General features: G+C 38.4%; 1 protein-coding gene across 3 annotated transcripts in view; it reads right to left on the bottom strand.

Moving 5' to 3' along the window:
- TRPS1 (transcriptional repressor GATA binding 1) overlaps positions 1 to 21,571 on the bottom strand; it is a 218,133-nt gene that overhangs the window by 151,285 nt on the left and 45,277 nt on the right. For all 3 annotated transcript variants that reach the window (XM_074898510.1, XM_074898512.1, XM_074898511.1), the window contains 2 exons: positions 10,709 to 11,838; positions 2,926 to 3,529 (listed from right to left, as the gene is read on the bottom strand). In XM_074898510.1, the coding sequence (XP_074754611.1) occupies positions 2,926 to 3,529; positions 10,709 to 11,838 (1,734 nt within the window). The remainder of the gene's footprint in view (positions 1 to 2,925; positions 3,530 to 10,708; positions 11,839 to 21,571) is intronic.

Genomic DNA, 21,571 nt, shown 5'->3' with positions numbered 1-21,571 from the left:
CAGTCCATTTCTCAGACTATTCATTCACTGGGTAATCACAAATTTTTGCCTTCCTCTGTCTCATACTTTGGGAGAAAAAAAAAAAAAATGAAGGTGTCCACAGTAATTTTGTTATAGGTTTTGTTTCCTAGTCACCAGTAGACCTGGGATACAGTATTGTGCATAAGCATTCATTATATCAGAAGTATGTATTGATTTAATGCTGTGCTTTTAGAAAGGCCCAACTTTTAGCACAACACTAGCTACTTCTACTAGCTATTTCACATAAGAAAAACAGATTTCTCCAAAAGTGGATAATCATGAGAGATTTGTTTAACAATATCCAGGTTTGTGGTTGGTTTTTGGTTGTTTTTTTTTTTTTTTTTTTTAATTTAAGAGAATTACAAAAATTTATCTAGAATGGAAGGGAAGTTATTTTCTGAACAATTTCTAATTCTGTCTGGGCCAAATGAGCTTCCAGGCATACATATAACATACACGTATGTCAGATAATACCCAACACCAAGCTCCCACTGGTCAAGCTGACCATCACTTTGTCTTCTTATTTTCTGGTTCCAGTACTGCATCCCATAACACTGTCTACAGAAAACTAAATCAAGATCAAAATAAAGGATAGGTTTCTGTTACCTTTTTCAGAGATCCAGGAGAACAGGGAATTAATATCACTCACAGAATCACACTCCTTCATCTTCCACCATCTCCTGTCCTTCATACCACCCCTTACCTTCAAGATGTTTGAATTTTCACTATTCTCCTCTATCCATCAATAGTAATCAAATATGTATGATTAGGGAACTCTGTTCAGCAGATGTAGTAAGTTAACCTCCTTTCCTTTTTTTAAAATATTTCAAACTGACAAAGTCAACTTGTCCAATTTTCAAAGAAGAAAAGTGAAAATTAGAATATTATAACTAATGAGAAGACCCAGACAAACGAGTCCTTGGTACAACAGATTTCAAAGAGCAAAGCAGCTAAAGGTGTACACAAAAATAATTCCTCTTTGAAGGGTATTGGTATGGTTTCACCAGTCAGTATAGACCTGGTCTACTAATAAATCCTTTTACAAACCTTATAAAAGTTGGGTAGTACACATTTTAAAATGCAAGGAACTAACTTATATACATTGTTAATACACAGAAATAAGAACTTTTTTTTCCCCAGAAAATCATGGAAATTACAGGTACTTCATATTTCTGAATATTCAGAACTGATCAAAATATTTCCAAAGTAATAAAAATACTGATATGAAAAAATCTCTATATTAGTGTTTTTGTATAAGAACATTAAAAAAGTGTCTTAAGTTGTTTTTAGAAAGGGCATAAGAAGCAGCCAGTATACAGTTTCCCCTTCTATATTCACCAGTGGCCAAAACTGATAATATAATGGCCTTATCTTACGACTTACTAAGATTTTAGGCTCCAGCTGCCACTCAAATTTAGACCTTTAAACATGAAAATTATTTGTATTCTGATAACCCACAATATAAATGGCTCCTCTGGCCAGTATGGCTGTACACTGCTAAGAACCACTACAAGAACTGAAGTTGGATGTAACTAGAATCATATGTACAACATGAATTCCACTGCTAGTCAGATATAAGTATATATTTTTATACATATTTCCAAATGGAGGAGAGAAATATAATCCTGCCATTCACAGTGAGCATGCACCCAGGTCTGCAACAGGGAACCTGTCATACTGTAACGGCTTCTCAGACACTAGTAATTTGACAATGTCATGACCTATAAGATACAAAAGACTGTGGTCCCCCTAAATTGCATGCAGGCTTTAAGTGATAGACACATTATTTTATAATTAGAACAGCTGCAGTATTTTTAAGACTACTAACTTCCTTCAAAAAGAGCTTGTAAGACTTAACGTATGTATACGGAGACAGATATATCATGTGTAATCTTAGCAGACCATGGAATAAAATATCTTGCCTTTTTTCTCCTTCTGACTTGTTCACTCTTAAAGTAATAGACATTATGGTTATAAATGTTCTTATTAAAGACAATAAACAAAAACAGCTGATCATCACTTCCATTCTAGTGAGACTTGTCTGCAGACTGACCACTCTGTAGCAAGTTTCTAGAAGTTCATATAGGGAACAGCCCCTGAAAACACACAGCGATGACTCCAGTAGAAGGCACTTATATGTCTCCCTGTTCAGCTCGTCAGAATCTGAGAGCTTTTCTAACCTCAGATTTCTCTACAGCGGGAAAAGTATACCTTGATGGAAGGGGAAGTTACTTACATATAGGTCTTTTTGTTTTAAAAAAAGACAGAGTAGGAATTATTTGATGTGACAAATATTCTCTTTTTCTTATCACCCAAGATCCTTCCTTTTCTCTTTTTTTGTTTTTCTCTTGCTTCCAAGGCAACCAGGCAAGTGTCAAAATTGATACATAATTATGTTGCTTTCCAAAAAAGAGGTTACTTTTTATTAATATTTAACTCAGGTTTCATATTCTTAGATATTTAATAATGTGAAATCTTGCTTAAGTGTGAACTGTCACACCACCACAAAATTTAAGAGGTGATTAGTTGTTTTAGTGTAACAGATGTGCAGCCTTCTGGGGTTCTAAACCTTGCTTCTTCAAATGCATCATCAACCTGCACAATTAGCAGGAATGATTAAACAAAATTCAATCATCAGAGCTAAACAGCAAAAGCAGTAGCACTTGCTTACTCATACTACATCAATATATACATTGTTTTATGCAAACACTTTATAACATTTACCTGACAGTTTAGCTCTACAAGTTTGAGTCTTTCAATCTTCCCTTGTTTTTCTTATTTTCCATGCATGAAGAAAATGCCAACCCCATTACTGTGGAACTGAAGAAATTATTTGCATGCCTAATTAAACATAACATACATGTAATCATAAAAAGTGAGGGGAAAAAAAAGAGCGCTTCCTACCCGTAGTAAGGACTGGGATTCGTCCTTTGCCTTGCTGTCCCCGGATCCAGGGTAGGGCTGGGTGAGCTGTCCGGCTTTCTCCGTTGCTCCGGCTGGCACACCCTGCAGGAAGCCCTTGCTCTCCACGGCCAAGCCGTAAATGGGCCGTGCAAGATGGGCAGCTTCTACGTTTGGACTATCCCTTAAAGGCTTTGGCTGCTCTTGGCCAACAGACACTGGGGTCAATAAGCCTAGACTAGTCTGTGTGTATGATGGGCTCCCCCTCAAAATGTCAGTTCCTCTCCAAGACACGTTGCGAAGATCATCACTGGGACTATCAGTCCAACCTTTCTCCTTGAGCACTTCCTTATCTTCTATCTTTTCCCTCTTCACTATGCTGTCAGATATGGGCTCCCCCATTTTGGAGTCTGGATTAATCAGACTGTAGACCTTAAGGTCAATTTTTGGCTCCTCCTTGATAGATGAAACGCCATGACTGTCCTCCCCATTGGCTGTAGTGACGTCCATCTCCTGACAATGCACAGTGTTGAAGTGCTCTAGTAGTGACTGAGTGTCAAGAGCTGTGAAGCTGCACTGACGGCATTTGTAGCAGTTGTGTACTCTCCTGGAAGAAAACAAGAAGTGTATTAACACGAGAGTCTCCCCTTGGCCTTCCCTCTCACAGTGGTTTTGCCTACCAAGATGAAGAAGATAGAATGAACTTACAGTATGATTCCCTTTAAATAAAGCAAGCAGGTTTACTTTGGTGTCTTACACAATATGGGAAAAATCCTGGTGGTTTTTCCCCGCACATCTTGCAATGGCCTCCTATCATTCATTCACACTCCACTGAGTTACTCTAAACTCCATACAATTTTCACTGGGATTTTGTGGTTTTAACTCTTCAGTTTGCTGCAATACACTTTTCACTTTCTATTGTGGTAAAAACACTGAAGTAACACTATTTTTCAACCAAAAGCAAATAGTTAGAAGAGGATAGTTTGTATAAAAAAACCCACTTGTATAATACAGATCTATGCTAAAAAGTTAAAATGTTTAAAAAAATTCCTTTGCTTTCCCCTATTTCCATATGCTTTTGGTTGACAAAGATGATTTGGAATGGAGCTCTGGTTAACTTACAGAGAAGAATACGCTAGAGGACATAAGGTTGTACACAACGGACAATACTTATTTGTTCTCTATGGACATTTTAACACAACTTTAAAAGATGCTGCTCTGAAGAAAAGGCAAAATAGTTGGCTGTGTCACTACAAACTGTGTTTTCCTGTCACATACAGAAATGCTTGGGTACAAGCTGTGGAGCAGTGTAGAATAACATGCCTTCCTGTTTTTATTCTAAAAGCCTATATAAAGTACTGCATTACTAAATTATGTAAAGCATATGTTGCTACATGAGAACAACATGTTACCCATTTACTGTATCTATCATAGGAACAGAACACTGTTTATGAGCTCTGTAACACCATTATGAATAATTGTTTATAGCACAGAAGCGGTCAGAGTCCTCCATCAGGCTTTGGGCCCCCACTGCACCCAGCATCATACCAATGCAGAGTAAAATACCATCCCTACCCTTCACTGAAATCTGCCTAACTCTGCGAAAGCTTCTCCCTACAGACACACTCACACATCCACACCCCAGGCATTCAGAGTCACAGCAGCATCTTCAGCCAAGCTAAAAACTGAGCCTTTCGCTATCCACACAGGACAAAACTTGTATGAGAAATCTGTTACTGCCCTGACAACTCCGATTGTTAGAATTAATTCTTCAGAGGCCAAATCTTAGTCTCAGTGAAGTCGATGGCAAAACTCCCACTGACTTCAGTAAGAGCAGGATTTGGCTTTTGGTGCATCTGTAGAACTGGAATGATACACAAAATGTCCCTTTTAGAGTATGATAGTTTAGAAGGGACAACTTGCCAAACTTACTAAACCCCCTTGTCTTCCTTCTTTCCTTTTGTTGGAAAAGCAAACCATATGTTATTTATACTGTCTGATTTTCTTGCAATTGTGTCAGCAAGTAGACATGAGTACACATTCAGATTCAAGCTTTTTAGCCCTTGTGAAATATCAGTTTTCTTTTTGTCATTTTCCGTATTTATATTCATTTTAAGGGACTAGATGAGCTTTTTCAGTTATGCAAAAAATAGTCAGGTATTCTCCACACAGCCTTATGGCAACAAAATGTACTTGTGGGAGAGCAAGCTGTGGGTTAAAATCCTGTTCTGGCTGTGTTCCTTTTTCTTCATTCTACAATTGTGCTTTATTAAAATCAGCTTGTCTCTCAATGCGACACTAATATATTCTCTCTTGCAACTTAATTCTTTTCTAAACCAAGCTAAATTCTCTTCTGAACGGGGAGGAAAAAAAAAAAAAAAAAAAAAGAGTGCTATCTGATCAAAACCATTTTATAAATACAAAAAGCCAAGTTATAAAGAGGGTCAGCCCTGTAAAGGTGGGATACCATCAGCGAAGTTCAAGTTAGACAGGGGCTAGTTATCTTAAAAGCCAAGTTAAACAAGACACCGTTTGGGGCTAATGGCTCAACCACATACACTCCCCATGTGAAAGTTTATCAATCCTTTGGGAGGCTACTTAGTCCTAAGTGTCTCTTGTTTAACTTGGCTATTTCAATAGCTAACCCCCTTTCCTAACTTGGCTCTCATCTACAGATCTCGCACCTCCAAACAGCTGATCTTTTTCTGCCGAACTTGTCTTTTTTTTCCCCCCCTTCCACGCTGGCTAAATGTTTTTGATCAGGAGCAGTACACACCACAGGAGGGGTACCACACATCTGAGGCCACAAATAAATGTCGTATATTACATGCAGTTATAACTACATGGCTGAGGCCCAGCTACAATCACCTTTATTACATTAAAGGTTTGTTCATTTAAAATATTTATAAGTGATTCATAGAGAGACATGCAAGCATTCCTTCCTTTTTTCTGTGAGACTGTGATGTGGAGAAGATGAGAACTGATTTATACACTCAAGCAAACTAACAGCAGGTTCAAGCCACAAACTCGCATTATCTTCAATATGGCATTGGGATGGCAATGTCATCCCACCCACTGATGTCACTTTGCATTATTATTTTCACTACAAAATAAATCAAAGACCTGATTATTCATGGACATTAAAACATTTATGGCCCAATCCTAAGATTAAATGTCAAAGAATTCAGGCCAAACCTTTGCTGTACTGTTACATTCTGACAACTTACTAAAATCCTGTAATTATTTATATGTACTGAAATGTACTTGAATTGGGTGCTATAAAATATAAGGATTTTGCCTTGCAAAATCTTGAAGTTGGAGAGAATAGATGGGGAGTTTTTGATGGATTTAATGTTCTTTACTTGAGCTTTCTAATAGGCTGTGCTACTCCTGACACTAGTCAGTTCTTAATTAAGTCTTGTTGACATACTCCTAACTAGTCTGAAGTATTACAAAACACCATCCTCTACAAAACAAGTAATTTTTTTTTTAATTACCTGAAGACATTCCTAGGCTCTAGGGCATAGAAAATATTCTGGATGAAGGTACAGCTGTCATATCACTTCATTTTTTTGCATGTTTTGAATTTCATTATGAATATAATAATTACTAGTATTTCTCATGAAGAAACAGGCTTATAAGAAAGTTTACTTTTAGGATGCGTGCTGCACTCGGGTTTGTGGGGAGTGGAAAATATTCAGTGCGCAAAGCAAGCAAAAAAATTCAGCAGAGTCAGAAAGGAGAGGAAAACGGGCAGAGCGGAGAGCAAGGCAGAGGTGAAAGGAGAGCAAAAGCCACTGGCAAGAGCAAACAAGTTCAGAGCAGTGAATTAAGGTGTCAGGAGGATGGAAAAGATCCTTGCAGCTGCTGCCATTGTTCAATGCGTGAAGGCTCCTGCTCTGCTGAAAAACCATGAGCTGGTGGGCCTCAGTTTACACTTTTGCCCTTGGTTGGCTTCTCTGGGGAGTGTCCCAAAGGCTCCGGATTTGCATAATATGCAGGTCTTAAGAGCCTGCTCCGACCTTTGCTGCCTGACAGTGTGCGAGGGCAGCCCTGACACCCCGGTCCCCGATGGGCAGTCCTGGCACTGGGGAGGCATGAGCCCTGAGTATCCCTCTACCCCATTTATCTGTAAGAAGTAAGGAATTATTTAATTTGAAATTAACTCAAAATTAATTTCAAAAGAGAACCCTATGTAACTGCTGTCATCCACATTTCCAGAATAATTTATTAGAAAAATTATTCTACACCATTGTCAAAGCTTGTATTTCATGTGAGTCTATTTTCATTTATATTTTGCAGTTGTTTAATAAATCACTACCCTATCTTTTATTTAAAAGAAGTTTAGAGCATTTTTCAGCATAGCACTTTTAATTACTACTAGCACTGATCAAATGCTTTCTGTCGATGACTTTTTTGACAAATAAGGATTTACATGAAAAATTCTGATTTTTGCAAAAACGAGAAAATGCATTGTTGTCCCACATTTTTTAGCAAAATAAAAAACCCCACACACTTCCATAAGAAGCCTCTTTCATTTTGAAGAAAAAAAAAAATTAAAAAGTAATTATTTTGGAGCAAGCAGGAAAATAAATAATCTCTAGACTAAGTGATCCGACATGCAAAATTTCCCCAAATACTCGGTATGATTTTTATCTAAATTGCAAGTGTTGGCATCTTTTAACTCATCAGAATACCAGACAGTTTTGAGGAAAAATTAAGCTTCACAATGAACATGAAGAGTACCTGATTCCTCAGAGGTAATGGAAAATGAGTAGCAGCAGAATTAGTAGAAAATGGAGGCAAATAAACCTTCTGGGAATTTATTTGAGTAAGCACATTTTAGTGAGGTTTAAATACAAGTAAACAAGTGCAATGTGACTCATTAACTTCAAATTTAACTGAACAGCTCTCAAATAATCATGTCAAGAAATACTGAATGAGCATTAAAGTTTAAGTATATGTTTCTGTAGACAGAAAACTTGGAAAGAACCACTCTGCAAATTCTAATACTGTTGCAATTACATGGCTGCAAAGGAATAATATTGGGACACAGAAAACTTTTTAGCTAGCAGACATTTAAAATTACAGATGTAGAGCCAAAAGGAAACAAAATAAAAAAGACAATAAATTAAGCATGCTGTTCAGGCATATGACTCAAAACCCAAAATTATGAAAAACGCAGACAAAAAATACATGGACCAAAATATGTAGGTAGTGTCTAAATCCAGCTTTGATACTCACTGATTAGCAAGGGTAAACTTAAATATGTGACAGCAGAACACTTTTTGCTACCACATTAATGCTCAGTATTATGCTTACAATTAGAATCCGTTCAGCTCCTTATTACATAAATGGATAGGGTTTATATGTATGTGCAAGTACAGCATTTTAAATACATCGGAAATACATAACATGTGGCATAACAGCTTTATTGAGACAAACTCTGATGAAGCCACAGAGAAGACCAGCTAGGATGTGAGACAACGACTCATCAGCATGTTTCTCTATGTCACATAACTCCCTAAACACTACTATTTTATGGAAGTTCTATTTTTTTAAATCTGAACTATTCTGTACATTTTGTTCATAAAATACAAAAAGGGAAAGACAATGCATATCCAGTACATACAAAACTTCTATTAAAAAAAAAAAGCCCTGATAATAATAATAAATATAGAAGCTATAATGCCCCAAAAGTCTCTTTTTCCATTTGTTTTAGTTTGATAGAGTGAAAACCATGAAAACTAGGTTAGGCATAGAACAGCCATAAAACCTGCTGGTGTTTGCCATTTGCCAGAGCACCTACCACAAACTGAAGTAACTTCTGTGATTTCAAATAAGATGCACAGTGGGGGAAAACAGCAGCAGTATATGGAGAAAAGAAACAAAACTCAAATTAAAAAGGGGGGATGGCAGGAAAAAGGAAAAAAAAGTTGGCAGTTACAATGATGTTGTACTTTGCTTTAATTACACAACATCCTCAGAGTACTCAATAATGTCGTAGACTGAAGACAAAAAAATACGTTGTTCAAGGGTCTTAAACAGAATAGACTAATTTTAGACAAACAAGTTGAGATTTGAGACTTAAGTGCATCTTTTAATTTGCCAAAGTGAAGTTCCCTGTGACAACTTCCAGAGCCACAGAGTGCTGAGCCCTCTAAAGAAGAAGCTACTTCTACCTTGTCGCAGACTTAGCACTTAATTTTGAAAGTCATGGTTTCTCCTTTCTTTGGGAAAGAGGATTTTAACTAGGCGTGCTTGTTAAAACTTAAAATTACCAGCTGCAGCAAAATAGAAGTGGTTTTTTCAGTCAAGGAGCCATTTCAATCTTCCAGTTATTTAACCACTAAAAAAAGATTGTGCCATGCCCCAGCGGCGGACAAAGTGCTGCCTATGGAGTTCTACAGCATGGCTCAAAGCTGCTATAATAATGCTTGGAACTTAGATACCACTTTTCATCTTCAAAGCAGTTTACAAACATTAACTAATTAATCCGCACAACATCCCTCAGGCCCACTTGGATCAAAAATGGGGCACTGCATGCTGGGACCTGAATACTCCGTGGGCCCTAGCTCCAAATTAAAGATGAGCAATCTGCTCTTTTTTTTTTTTTTTTTTTTTTTTTTAAATAGACTCCTGATACACTGCCAATGCAGCCCTCTGTTGGGCAACATTTGGATGCCCCCAGCTTTAATCTCTATTAAAGTATCATGCCCCAGTCTGCCTTTGTTAATTTTGGATGTCTTGGAATCTATTAAACATGGCACAGTTTCTTGAGCTTTTAACAAAGCTTTAGCTTTGAAAATGCATCTTCTTTTGTCTTCATTCTAGCTGGCTTCCATGCAAAGATCTTTTAGATGAGATAGATACTGAGTTTTCCGTTGTTGTTGACGCATTAGCCTTAACTATTAACATATTCAGCATGATTTTCTAATATTTAACATTGCTTTTGCAGCAGCACACAACTGTTGCTCTTTACAAAGCCTAAGAGCCAGCTCCTCCTCTGATGCAAACTGGACTGCCAGTTTACAACAGCCCAGGAACTGACCCAAGAAGTTTAGCAGGGAGTTGGCTGCCACTATGACATTGTGTCAGACTGAGTCAGGAGACTGGCTGTGTCCACCTCCAAATAGGAACATTAGCATTTAAAATAAATAGAATGACACTGTAAACCAGCAACACAAAAATAAGCATCTGCAAAAGGATCTTGGGGGATGACATCAACAGACAAAAGAGTGTCTGCTCCCAGTGTGAAACCAACACCAAAACAGCAGTGGAATGCTCTTAAACTAATTATTGCGTTGCTGGACTTGGGAATGGAAAATACTACAAAAAGGTAGTACATTGAAACACTGTTACGGAGCATGAAAGGATTCACAGTCTATCTTGGAAAGTAAAGCCATTTGTGCTCCCCTACTGAATGAAGATGCCAGCTTTCTGGTAAAAAGCCTAAACTAAAATAGCACCTAAAAGATTCTGGGTGGAAAATAGTTGACCAAACCTCAAATATGCTGGAAATTCAGCATCTGCACACAAATCCAAATCTCCCTCTTCTTTGCACAGGTTTAAATGTGTAATTAAATCCACCAACTTAGCTGGTGATTTTCCAAAACAAAGTGGATGTTGGATTGGATACTGGCTGTAAAGATCTGTATCTATACGCATTCATAGTTTGATTTCCAGTTTCCTCAAATGTTTGGGGAATGGTGACATTTAATTAAGGAACTAAGGGAGGGCTGTTTGTTTGGGTTCCTATCATTAATCATTTGAAACATCACTGTACCTGTAGTGTCGGGAAATCTCTTCTTCCACCTGGGTGGTAAAGTCACATTTGGTACATGAGTGTTCTTTGTTCTCCTTGAGCATCAGCGGCCCCTCTGCCCCTGGCAGGGCGTTTGTTTCTGGTTTGACATCAGATGCTTGGGCTTCATGTGCATTCTCATAGTGGAGCAGGAGAACGTCCACGTCGGGAGTGGAGAATGAGCACTGATGGCACTGGTGTTTGACTCTAGAGCTTCCTGTCACCCCTGGAGACAGGTGCAAAAGCAAGAGAGCACAGTGGGAACAATTACTTTTTCTGCAAGCAAATGGATAAGTAATTTCTCCAAGGTGCTTTTCGGGGCTGCAGAGGCCTCGGGGACAGAACTGACAGTGCTTAATGGTACATTTATGAATGTTGTGTAGCTGCTGATAGTGACGGAGAAGTGGGCCCACCACTATTACATCTGGGCCATGGCTCTTTGAGTACCTAAAGTCACAGAACTGACAGTTGTAGCTTGTCACCATGCTGTCCTCTGCTCCTTTGCTAGTCAAGTCTTTCTTTTTTGCCACACTCGCACCCTTTTCTGTCTTTGTCACTAACTCCCCATCTGCATTTTTGGCTAGATCATTCTGGTTAATGACAGATCCCCTAGAAAGCTTATCATTCAGATCTGGGTGAAGGCTTCCTGCCTGGCTTCCCCCATGCTGTTTGCTGTAATGTTCTAATAGTTTCAATGAGCTGGACGATTCACAGCTGAAACTGCAAAATTTACACCAGTAGTAACTGGTTGTATCGGTACCATTTTGTCTAGAGGAATCTATTGGCTTGATGGGCACCGAATATCCAACTGGTGTATCATCTCCTGCTTTTACAGTGATTCTGTCTTGCCACTTCCCCAAGTCTCCAGAATCACATGGTCGAAGAGTAGGACTGGATTTATTGGAGTTTTTCTCTGAAGTTTTACCAGAATCAGAGGAGGGAAGGGCTGCTTTCATTTTGTTTGGGTGAGTCTGTAAGAAGTGTTGCTCTAGTTCAGTGGAGGAGTTGCCCATGTAGGTGAAATTGCAGAATTTGCAGCGGAAGTACTTGGTGTTGCCTTGGCAATCTGGAGTTTTCCGCCCAATTCCAATAAAGGTTCCACCTAAAGTAACCTGTGAATAAAGAATAAGGTCATTTTAGCTCCACTTTATATTTATTTAAATAGCAAGGAAGGAAAATAAGATTTTAAAAAGAGAAATAAAGAGCAATTAATTCATAAGACTCTTTCATTAACCATCATGACCATTTTCATTTGTACTAACATAGTAAGATATCCTACATATACTCTCACATGTTTAGCATTTGTTACTGAAGATTTTGAAATGTTTCATATAGCTGAATATATTTTCCATATGAATGATAAATATATTTATTGGGGGAAACTGAGGCACACATACACCATGATCTTAACTCAGAGTACTCCGACAGGACTATTCCTTCTTTCACTAAAACACTAAATCATGTCATTGATAGAAGATCCAATAATCAGCTCCCATATCCCTGAACCCTTTGAGAGGAGACTTTGATGGGACTCTATACCAAAAGAATGGGCCCTCAGACTTTTACTTTCGATACACTTACATGCTTTAATCATATTGATGCTTAACAGTCCTAGATAACTGCTTTCTAAATACAAGCAAAGAAAAATTAGATTTGAAATAACAAATTCAGTTTGCTGGGTCAGAGTATGACCAATTGGTATAAAGATCATTCCTACAGAAGTATCCAGTATCCACCAGGATGCCTTTTAACATTGCCATAGTGCCTGATGTCTGAAATGAAAGGCCGTTTTCTCAATGATTACTCAGTGCAGACATTCTCCAAGGAAATCTTCTGTTCCTCTCATGCACAGAGCTCAATTTAGTAAAACAAGGATGGAAAAACTACAGTAGAAAAATGGCATGTGGCAAAGAAACCTACCACACCCAAGTCCATTACATCACTAATTAAAAAAAAAGGTAGGTCTACTTAGCTTTCTCATGATGTCTGAGCAAAATGGTCTGCAAGAGGGAAACAACGCTTCCAGGGCTTATGTTATTAAACCCTGTGTTCTCATAGCAGGCAGGCCTGCCCTTCCCAGGAGTGCACCACACCTGCCCGTGACATCAGGGAGAGATTTGCTGGTCCTGTACAACTGGTTTGAAGGCCAAAGTAAGAATCTCCTCACAAAAATGTCACCATTGCTCTACATCTTTTCCTGAATAGTTAACAGTGTACAGCATCCAGAAGATAATTCCTCTTTACACCCAAAATCCACAGACATCTACTCCTTTGCCATCATCCAGTCTACACCACTACATCAAGAACATGGGTGGAAGCTTCCTTGTGCCACGTTCTCAATTTTCACACCCAAGAGATGCCTTACAGGGAATATAAAATTTCCACACAGGGTCTGATTTCCATTCTCCCAACCAGTATGTGTATTACTACATTTCTGCAGGATTCGGTTGTAATGCGTTAGGCAAATGGTGTAATTATTTTTCTTCTCCTCCTCAACAGCTGTGCCACAAAGAAAACATGTGATCACTGCTCATTCAGTGTCACACCATACGGAGAGACTCAGACATACAGAGAGCATGAAATGTAAACATTTTAAAATGCATATAAAATAAATGCCTTTTAGCCATTTAGCTCAGAGAATGAGATGCTATCCTCTGTATCCCATCAGAATTGAACATGCATAGTGAGTCAATGAGTGGCTAAAACATGATATAATGAGCTGCTGCTATTCAGCCCCCAATTTTTTTTTTTTTTTTTTTTTTTTTTAAAGAAAGCACAATTTCCATGCGCTGGTTAAAACTCTTCTTAAATAAACTGAGAATTGCTTTCTGTTTGTTAAGGAAACATATCTCATTAGGCAATGGTGAGTTGGGCTGCCAAATAGCTAGGTCTTAGCTGTAATAACATTTTCACTTAAACTGGGGCTCCAAGGTCTGGTATCAAGTTATGAATTTGGTTTTGAAGGGGTTCTTTGGAAGAGGGATGTTTTAACAGATATTGTGTACTGCAGAAGATAGCTCATTTTATTCATTTTATGGCAAGCAAGAACTGGAGACAAAGCCACGCTGAGCCTGATCCACTAACAACACTAGGATTTGGGCCTGCTCCCCAGTATCTGGCACTTCAGGTCTCCATTCACTGCATTATTTCAATGTTCAAAGTCTCAATGGTGTTGAAAGACAACTTAAAGAAAGCACTGATGGAATTATGGTAAACAGAAAATAACAGCAGCTTGCTGCACGATTACGTAAGTTGCAAGGTGATCTGGTTTTGCTCATTTAATTAGATACTTATGTTTGTTCTATGCATGCACAGAAAACTGGCCAAAACACTTTACCTTAAGTGGCTTTAATGAGTAAATACATCCATTACTCTCAGCTGCCTGTTCACAGAGCCTACAGATAACAAACGTATTTTGCAGACACCAGTTAGAAACCCTGAGTGTCAATAATCTCAGCTGCTGTTCACTGCTAATTACTTTTATTTCTGAACACTGGAAAAACATAGTAGGAGTAGTAGTAGCATTTTATACAATGGACTGTAAATCACATAATTTCTGTAACTTGTGTTAAGCCTGCTTAGTGGCCTACATAGAAAATTTGTGTCCCATGCTAATATACCCTTCTCTGCATCACAAGAGGATAAAACAGAACTAAGTATTCTCATGCTTTTTGTGTTAACCTCTTGCAGTGGGGACACACACACACACACACAATCTTTTCAGCACTGGAAAGTAACTGATTACCAATTATTGGGTTGGTATTTCCACGACTACCCTGACACAATTCAAAATAATGCGTCCTAGTAGGACAGCATGTACGTAAAAGGTAACACAGGGTCATCTTAATGTTATTACACTCAGCCATTTTTCACATGTTACAAAACCTACTCAAAGCCTCCCTGGAGGTCATCAGGTAAAGAGAACTGAAGGAACTGGCTTCCATGAAAAGAGGTTGGGAGAAACACTTGAAGTGATGGTATAAAGGGAAGCTGTTTCAGCTTTCAGCCAGTGAAATCTGGAAGAAACCTACACATTTGCAGAACTGTTTGGATTCATGCACTCCGCTCAAGTCTTGACTTGACTTTCAGATTTTCAGTTATGTATTGTACCTCTACATACAGGCATTAAACTCCTTCATGAGGTATATAATTGTCCTTAACTTCCTGCTGTCTCTGACCTGCCCCAGAAAAAGGAAAAATAAAGGAGAAGGAGAAAGGGGAAAAAAAATATATATATATACAATATATACACACCCTAGAAATCAATATCCACATTTCTGTATGGTATCAGAAGTGATAGCTTCTCATATTTATTTCCCTATTTCATTCTGATCCCAGCAAAACCCAGTCCCCTGCTTTGCCCTGACACAGTAGACACTCATCCCCCAACATAAAGCAGAAACTAAACAAAAGCAGTAACATTCTGCAATTCTATTACAGCAGTGGAGTTTGAAGCACCAGCTGACATAACGAGTGTCAGTCACAAGCACAGGTACAGCTTCCACTGGAGATGTAAGAGCACCCTTCAACAATTCCCTCAATAAGCATAAAGGAAAATTAATCTTCACAATTCTCCTTTTAAAGTGAACCTAACATACAAGGCACCTTTTTGGACTTTGGAAACCTGATTTAGTTGTTTCCTTCACAGTCACTTGCTTGTGAGACCTTGGGATTATCACTTACTCCTTCAGCACCTCAATTATAGCAATATGGTTGGTATGATGATGCTGTATAGAGAAAGACAGCTCTTAGAATGGGTTCTCCATTACTGCGCTTGAGATGGTTACACTGATATTCTTCAAAAATTGTTCTTCAAGGCCATGTCTCAGTCTGGGATTAAATTTGAAACATATTTCACAGTAAGACTCCCTGAAACTCAAACTCTTAATTGTTAATTTCATTCATTAATGGGAAAAATTATCAACATCTAAAAGACTGGGAAAGAATTTACCACAAGGATTGAAGTACATGCATTAATACAACTAAGGTAACCTATCTCCTCATACACAATGCACATTTCCAAAATTAGCCAGAAAGAGGAGAAAAGATAACATGATAATTGACAGTGTTTCAAGATGTACTTTGTAAAGCATGTTGGCAAGTACTTCCACAAAGCTGTGTAATTGCACTATATGATTCCAACAGATACATCTATATTAGCTTAATTAGTCAGACTGAAAACAATGATTTCATGGAATAGATGGACTTGGGCGAGGAAGGTACTTTCGTTTTTTTTAAAAGTGTCTTTCATATTTAATCTGCCCTTGATCCAAATGCTACCCTACTCTTATTTTCCCACCTCCTTTTCAAAGTTCAATCCTGAATTTTATTACACCAAAGCACTTTACAAATACTGCTTACAGAAAACAAAAAAAATTACCAAGGAAGACAAAGTCTGCCAGTTCCTGTAATCCTAAATTTCATGAAGAAAATTCTACCAGACAAAACTAGTGGCCTATATCCATGTAAGACATTCAACTTGCACGGCTTACATGCAGAGGGTAAAGCTGTCTTTGACCCCTGGCTTCTTCTGCAACTACTGATTATAAACTAGACTGACCATCTGCACTGGAACATCAAACATTAATAAATCTTTTTTTTTGATTACCTAGGTTACATCTTTGGCTAATCAAGAGGTGTAAGGCTCCAGATCCCTTACCAATCTCGTGAGCCATCCAGTCTGCCTTTGCCAATTACTCTTAATCTTCTAATCCTAAAATATTTTCTAATGCTCTTGTTTATTCATTTGCTTTGTGCAATATAGCATCCAGAACATTTTAACCATCCCACATTTATTAAGTTCTTCATGTCGTGCAGGCCAGAACAGATTCCTGGCTTTCATGCAAATTTGTGTAACACCACCCAGTTCTCTAACCTCCACTATGGAGAACTCACTCCCTCTCACTTGCTCGCTGTCTGCATGTAAAACTAGGAGAATCTTCAGAGTATGTTTTTAAAACTATTTACCATACTATGATTAATTTATAGGTAGACAGAACTATGTTGCACAAGCGAGACAAAGACTCAGGGCAAACTCCTGGCTTTCTGGGCCATTTGTACTCACCAAAACAAGAAAGCAAACTATTGGGTCACATCCATTCAAGATGAGTGTATTCTTCTCAAGATTTATTCTGTTGCCATTGAAGATGGTATGTTTTTTGACGTTAGAATTTAAAAGGTATTTTTAAAACAAAGACTGTGACAGAAGAGTAACAGGGCTTAAATTAAGGTCAGGAGACCAGATGTGCAAAACCAACAAAAGTAAGGAACACAAGAATCAAGACTTTAATTTGCCAGCTAAAGTTAGTAGACTAATATCTAGGACCTAAAAGAAGCACCACCCCTTCTATTCTTTCTCTGTATAGATAAAATTACCAGACAGTGCCTTGGCTACTGTAAACTCCCACAGCTTCACAGACTTTCGAGGCAAACTTGCCTTGATTTACACCAGAAGAAAACCTAGCTGCTTTCCTTCCTCCCCAGCAACTGTATTTTTTGAGCTCTCACCATTTCTGTGGGCTAGTTTGTATCTTTAAATGTATCTGTGACTATTATTAGTCTCACCAACTTTCTTCATTAACCTCTCTTCAAGCACTACCAGATATCCCCAACAAAAAGATGAGGAATATTAACACATAAACAACTTTGTCTTGAAGGTTGTGAATATGCATCACATCAGTTGTTCCACAGAAACTGCCCATATGAATGCTCTGAGGGTAGACTACTTCTCACTGAAAGAAGGCTAAAATAGCTTATCTGTCACAGAGCAAGTGAATGTTCCCAGGCATTTACTATTTAGCAGCTGACATGCTATAAATCACTGCATACCATTCTGAAGAGTAAACTTGTTAATGTCTCCACAGAAATAAGGAAGTTCTACTACATATAGCAATATAAATCATTACTTATGAGCTACAGTCACTATAGAATTTTGATACCTATATGACCACAGGTGCTTTTCCACATATTTTTATATATATGTGTATGAAGATAAATATATATATGAGGAAAAGCAGCATATATATGTATACACACACAGACACATGCGTATGAATGTATATATATGTATGTTTTGCCACCACCCATTTCTCCACCTGCCACCATTTCTTTTTCATGTCTATGGTTTAAAAGAGATGACTGGCTCCTGTGTTCATGAGGTGTGACTCTCTCAGTGTGCAAGGCAGTCTCTAAGCCTGATCATGACCCAGTAATAAGACTCAAACAGGTATGCACACACGCAAGCGCAACACCCAAGATAGCTTGACAGCCTTCAGCTTAAGCAAGGAAGTCCCCAGGGAGAGTCCACAATGTGGCTGACAGAAGAAATGGGCCTTCTGGGACATCACACCTTCATGCAAATTCTGTTCTAGCATGCCCTTCAAGATCTAGCATGCCACAGTCTAGTCCAAGAGATCAGGATACATCATATCCAGCAGTAATAGTTGATCAGTTTATTCAGACCTAATTCCTGGTTTATGGACAATTGAGCTAAAGTCAATAAGGTCAGCAATATAGAATTTAGATCCATTTGTCTAAGCATGTGAGTAAAATGAAAGTTATTTACATAAATGTTTTCATTTCCTCATGTCAACTAGTTATGCATCCATGTCACCTTGTAGGAAGGCCACTTGATGACAAAGTTGAACTTTAAGGTTTGATTTGTTACTAATACAGAAGTAAATGCCTCCAGACTAGATTTTTATCATATTTGTAAGAGTTCCTTTGCCAAAACCACCAAAAATGTAGAGGAAAATCTTTAACATGAGAAGGTATGATGATTACATCTGTAGCCCTAGAGACTCCCTATAGTTTTTTTAGTCTTACCTTCACAGCTTCATATTCAAACAAACTCCTAATATAAGAGTGGAGGATAAAAAGCAGAAGCTACTAATAAAACCAATGGTTCTCATTCAGCTGAATCCTATAGTTTGACCAGACCTAATACTAATCACACACTTCTAATATCTGAACAGAAAAGTTGCCAGATTTGATATACTGAAATCCAGACCACTAAAAACCACATATCATGCATAACTTTGTGTAGGCACATGGAGCTCACCACTGATTTATAAAGGAGACAAAAGGAAGAGCTTTACACTCTCTGCGTGCATGGACACTTCTGCCACTTTCTAGGACACTGAGCAACCTGGTAGCTGGACATTCAGAAGTGCTCTCACCTGCTGTGAAAATCCTGGAAAAGTTGATACCCATATTCATATGTGACAAAGGATTAGGCCAAGTGGTATAGGGCATCTCTTATAATATTGGATGTCTAGAATCATAAAAGAAAAAATTTGCCGCCAATCTTTCATTAGTGTGTAAGATAGTTAGGTAAGGTAACACTTTCTTCTTTTCCTTTTTTCCCCAGGCTCACCGAAACACAATCAAGAAAATTTTGGATGGCTTTTATCAGTCCATGGCTTTTCAGAAATTTCTTATCTTCAATGGCAGTCTAGTATCTAAAACCATGAAACAATCAAATGAGAGGGCTGGATGAAAAAATAAAATCACTGTTTAGTACTTTTGGAGAAGAGCCTGAATCTCTTTAATGGCTGAACATAAGAGGAGGTAGGTCTGTGACAATCAGCTCCAGAACCAGGGCCACGCTGAGCAGGAAGCTCCTCAAAGGTAGCACACACAATGTGATGCTGCCTGGAGTCAACTGTAAGAACTGCTGAGCACTGCAGTACGTCTTTATCCACAGCTGCATGAATACCCTTCTCCCTTGGGACATGCCATCTGAAACCCTCACCTGAATGCAGACTTTTCTGTTCTTTCTTTGAGGGACACTGTTTTCTTTTAAAACATATCAGGAAATGGGGTCAGGCTCCCTTTTATACAATAGCCTAATGGCTTGAACACTTGTTCAGGAAACAGGAAAAGTAAGCTCCTTTCCTTGCTCTGTCAGAGGGGATCCAAGCCTGCTTCTTCTCCCTCACTGGGCAATGTCCTACCCCTTAGCTATAAGCTGATATGTAGAAGACAACACTCTCCAACATTTCTGTGGAAGCTGTCCCAATCACTACTCATAAAAAAAATGGGGATGGAAAAGAAGAATCCTGCCTACTTGCCAGCAACTTACCTGTTCCAGACCTTTCCATATACATTAGTCATTAATCATAGAACAGCAAAGCAATGGTTTTCAGCATCATAGTTGTTAACTTACATCACCTGAATTTTACTTTAAGTGAAATCTTTAGATCTGAACCAAAGTCTACTGTTTTAGGCATATCCACAAAGCCATACATAGGCTAAAACAGCCAGCAAGACAAAGCTGCCTAAAGTGATTGATCAATTGACTAAATGAGAAGAAAAAGTAATGAGGGACATCAGCAAAAGTTGATCCACTGAACTCCCTTCAAATATTATTCTGATAAAAGTGATAAAGCCGATTAACAATCATCTGGAAATTCAGAGATGTGCTAGCAAATGTTCTCTGAAATCTATACTGGCAAGAAAGTTAATCTCCCAGAAACAGCTCAGTGATTTTACCCAATCCTGTGGAATTTATTATAACTCAGTGAACCAAAAACTTTTGAGGAAGAAAATGGGAAGGAGATTTTCAAAGCCAAATAAAATTTTCAAAGAAGACAAAGAAGTCTTGCTGGATTAAATATTCAAGTAAAAATCAAGTAAAAATCCACAGAGTATTAAGGCCAGAAATCTTGGATTGTTTACACAGTTTCTAGCCAAATCCTCTTTAGGTACTGCAAAACACAGTCCCAACATTTGCACACCTGGATGTGAAGCCAAATGTGTATCCTTACTGTTTTGCTGACAGCAATACAAAAAAACCCCTAAAAGCTTGGGGGGACGGGGACAGGGATGGGGGGGGGGGTGGGAGAGAGGGAAGGGCAGAGGTTAAGTTTTCTAGGACAGACTTCGCTTCTGCGGTGTAAAAGCAAAAATGCACAGGGTTTCTTTCCTCCAACCCCTTGGCAAAAGGACCACATCGCTACCTATCTGAGAATAGGAGATACTGTTTTTTTTCCGCACTCATATTTTTCCATTGCTTTTTGTTTACTTTTGTTATGAATGCAAACTCAGAGCTCAATAGCATCCCTCACAACTACAGATCTTCATATACTGTGGTCTCTGACTGACCACTGTGAGCCAGACCAAAGTCAGACATCTTCATCCTCTGGCTTCTGCACCCAGCTTCCTGGCCTAAGATCACAGAACCATCAATAACTTCCACCCAGCTACAGCAGAACAATTTGTTAAGTGCAAGGGGATCAATAAATCAGACCCTAAGCCCAGTCCACTACTATTTCAAGTTAATGACAAAGGATTATTTTCCTTTAGCCCAGTACCTATACAAAATAATATTGTTTAGATGAACCAATTATTCAGTTTCAGTTCCCTCTCCATGTTACACGGGAGTCTGACTGAACCAATTTTAACCAGAGCTCCAATCAATACAATCCCTTGTTGCGGCAGAATATGCCAGCCGTTCACCCGCCTGAGAAAAATCCCCTCCAGAATGGACATAGTAGCAATATAAACATGTGTGGGTGCAAAGGGGATTTTTAAATGTTCTTCTATTGTGTTTATGAATCTCACAAAGCTGCTCTGTATCAGGAGTGGGGGAGGAGAAAGCATCAAAATATTAATCAGTTACTTATCTTCTGACATGTTCTGGATCAACATCTGGTGTGTGTGTAAGTGATGAAGTATGGCATTTGCCACAAAGGCTTATTTAATCTTCTCTTCCCAAACTGGGCAGGAAAAATTAGCACTCTTAAAAATTAAGTTTCCAGATCCAATTTTTTTTCTTTAAAATAACTTGCCATCATTGTATAGGCTGTCTGTTCTATTTTGGAAAATGTTTTTTGTCTGAGAAAA

The sequence above is a fragment of the Athene noctua genome, chromosome 2 (genome assembly GCF_965140245.1).
Source record: "Athene noctua chromosome 2, bAthNoc1.hap1.1, whole genome shotgun sequence".
Lineage (NCBI taxonomy): Eukaryota > Metazoa > Chordata > Aves > Strigiformes > Strigidae > Athene > Athene noctua.
Note: the sequence above shows the minus strand (reverse complement) of the source record. Positions and strands in the feature narration are given on the sequence as shown.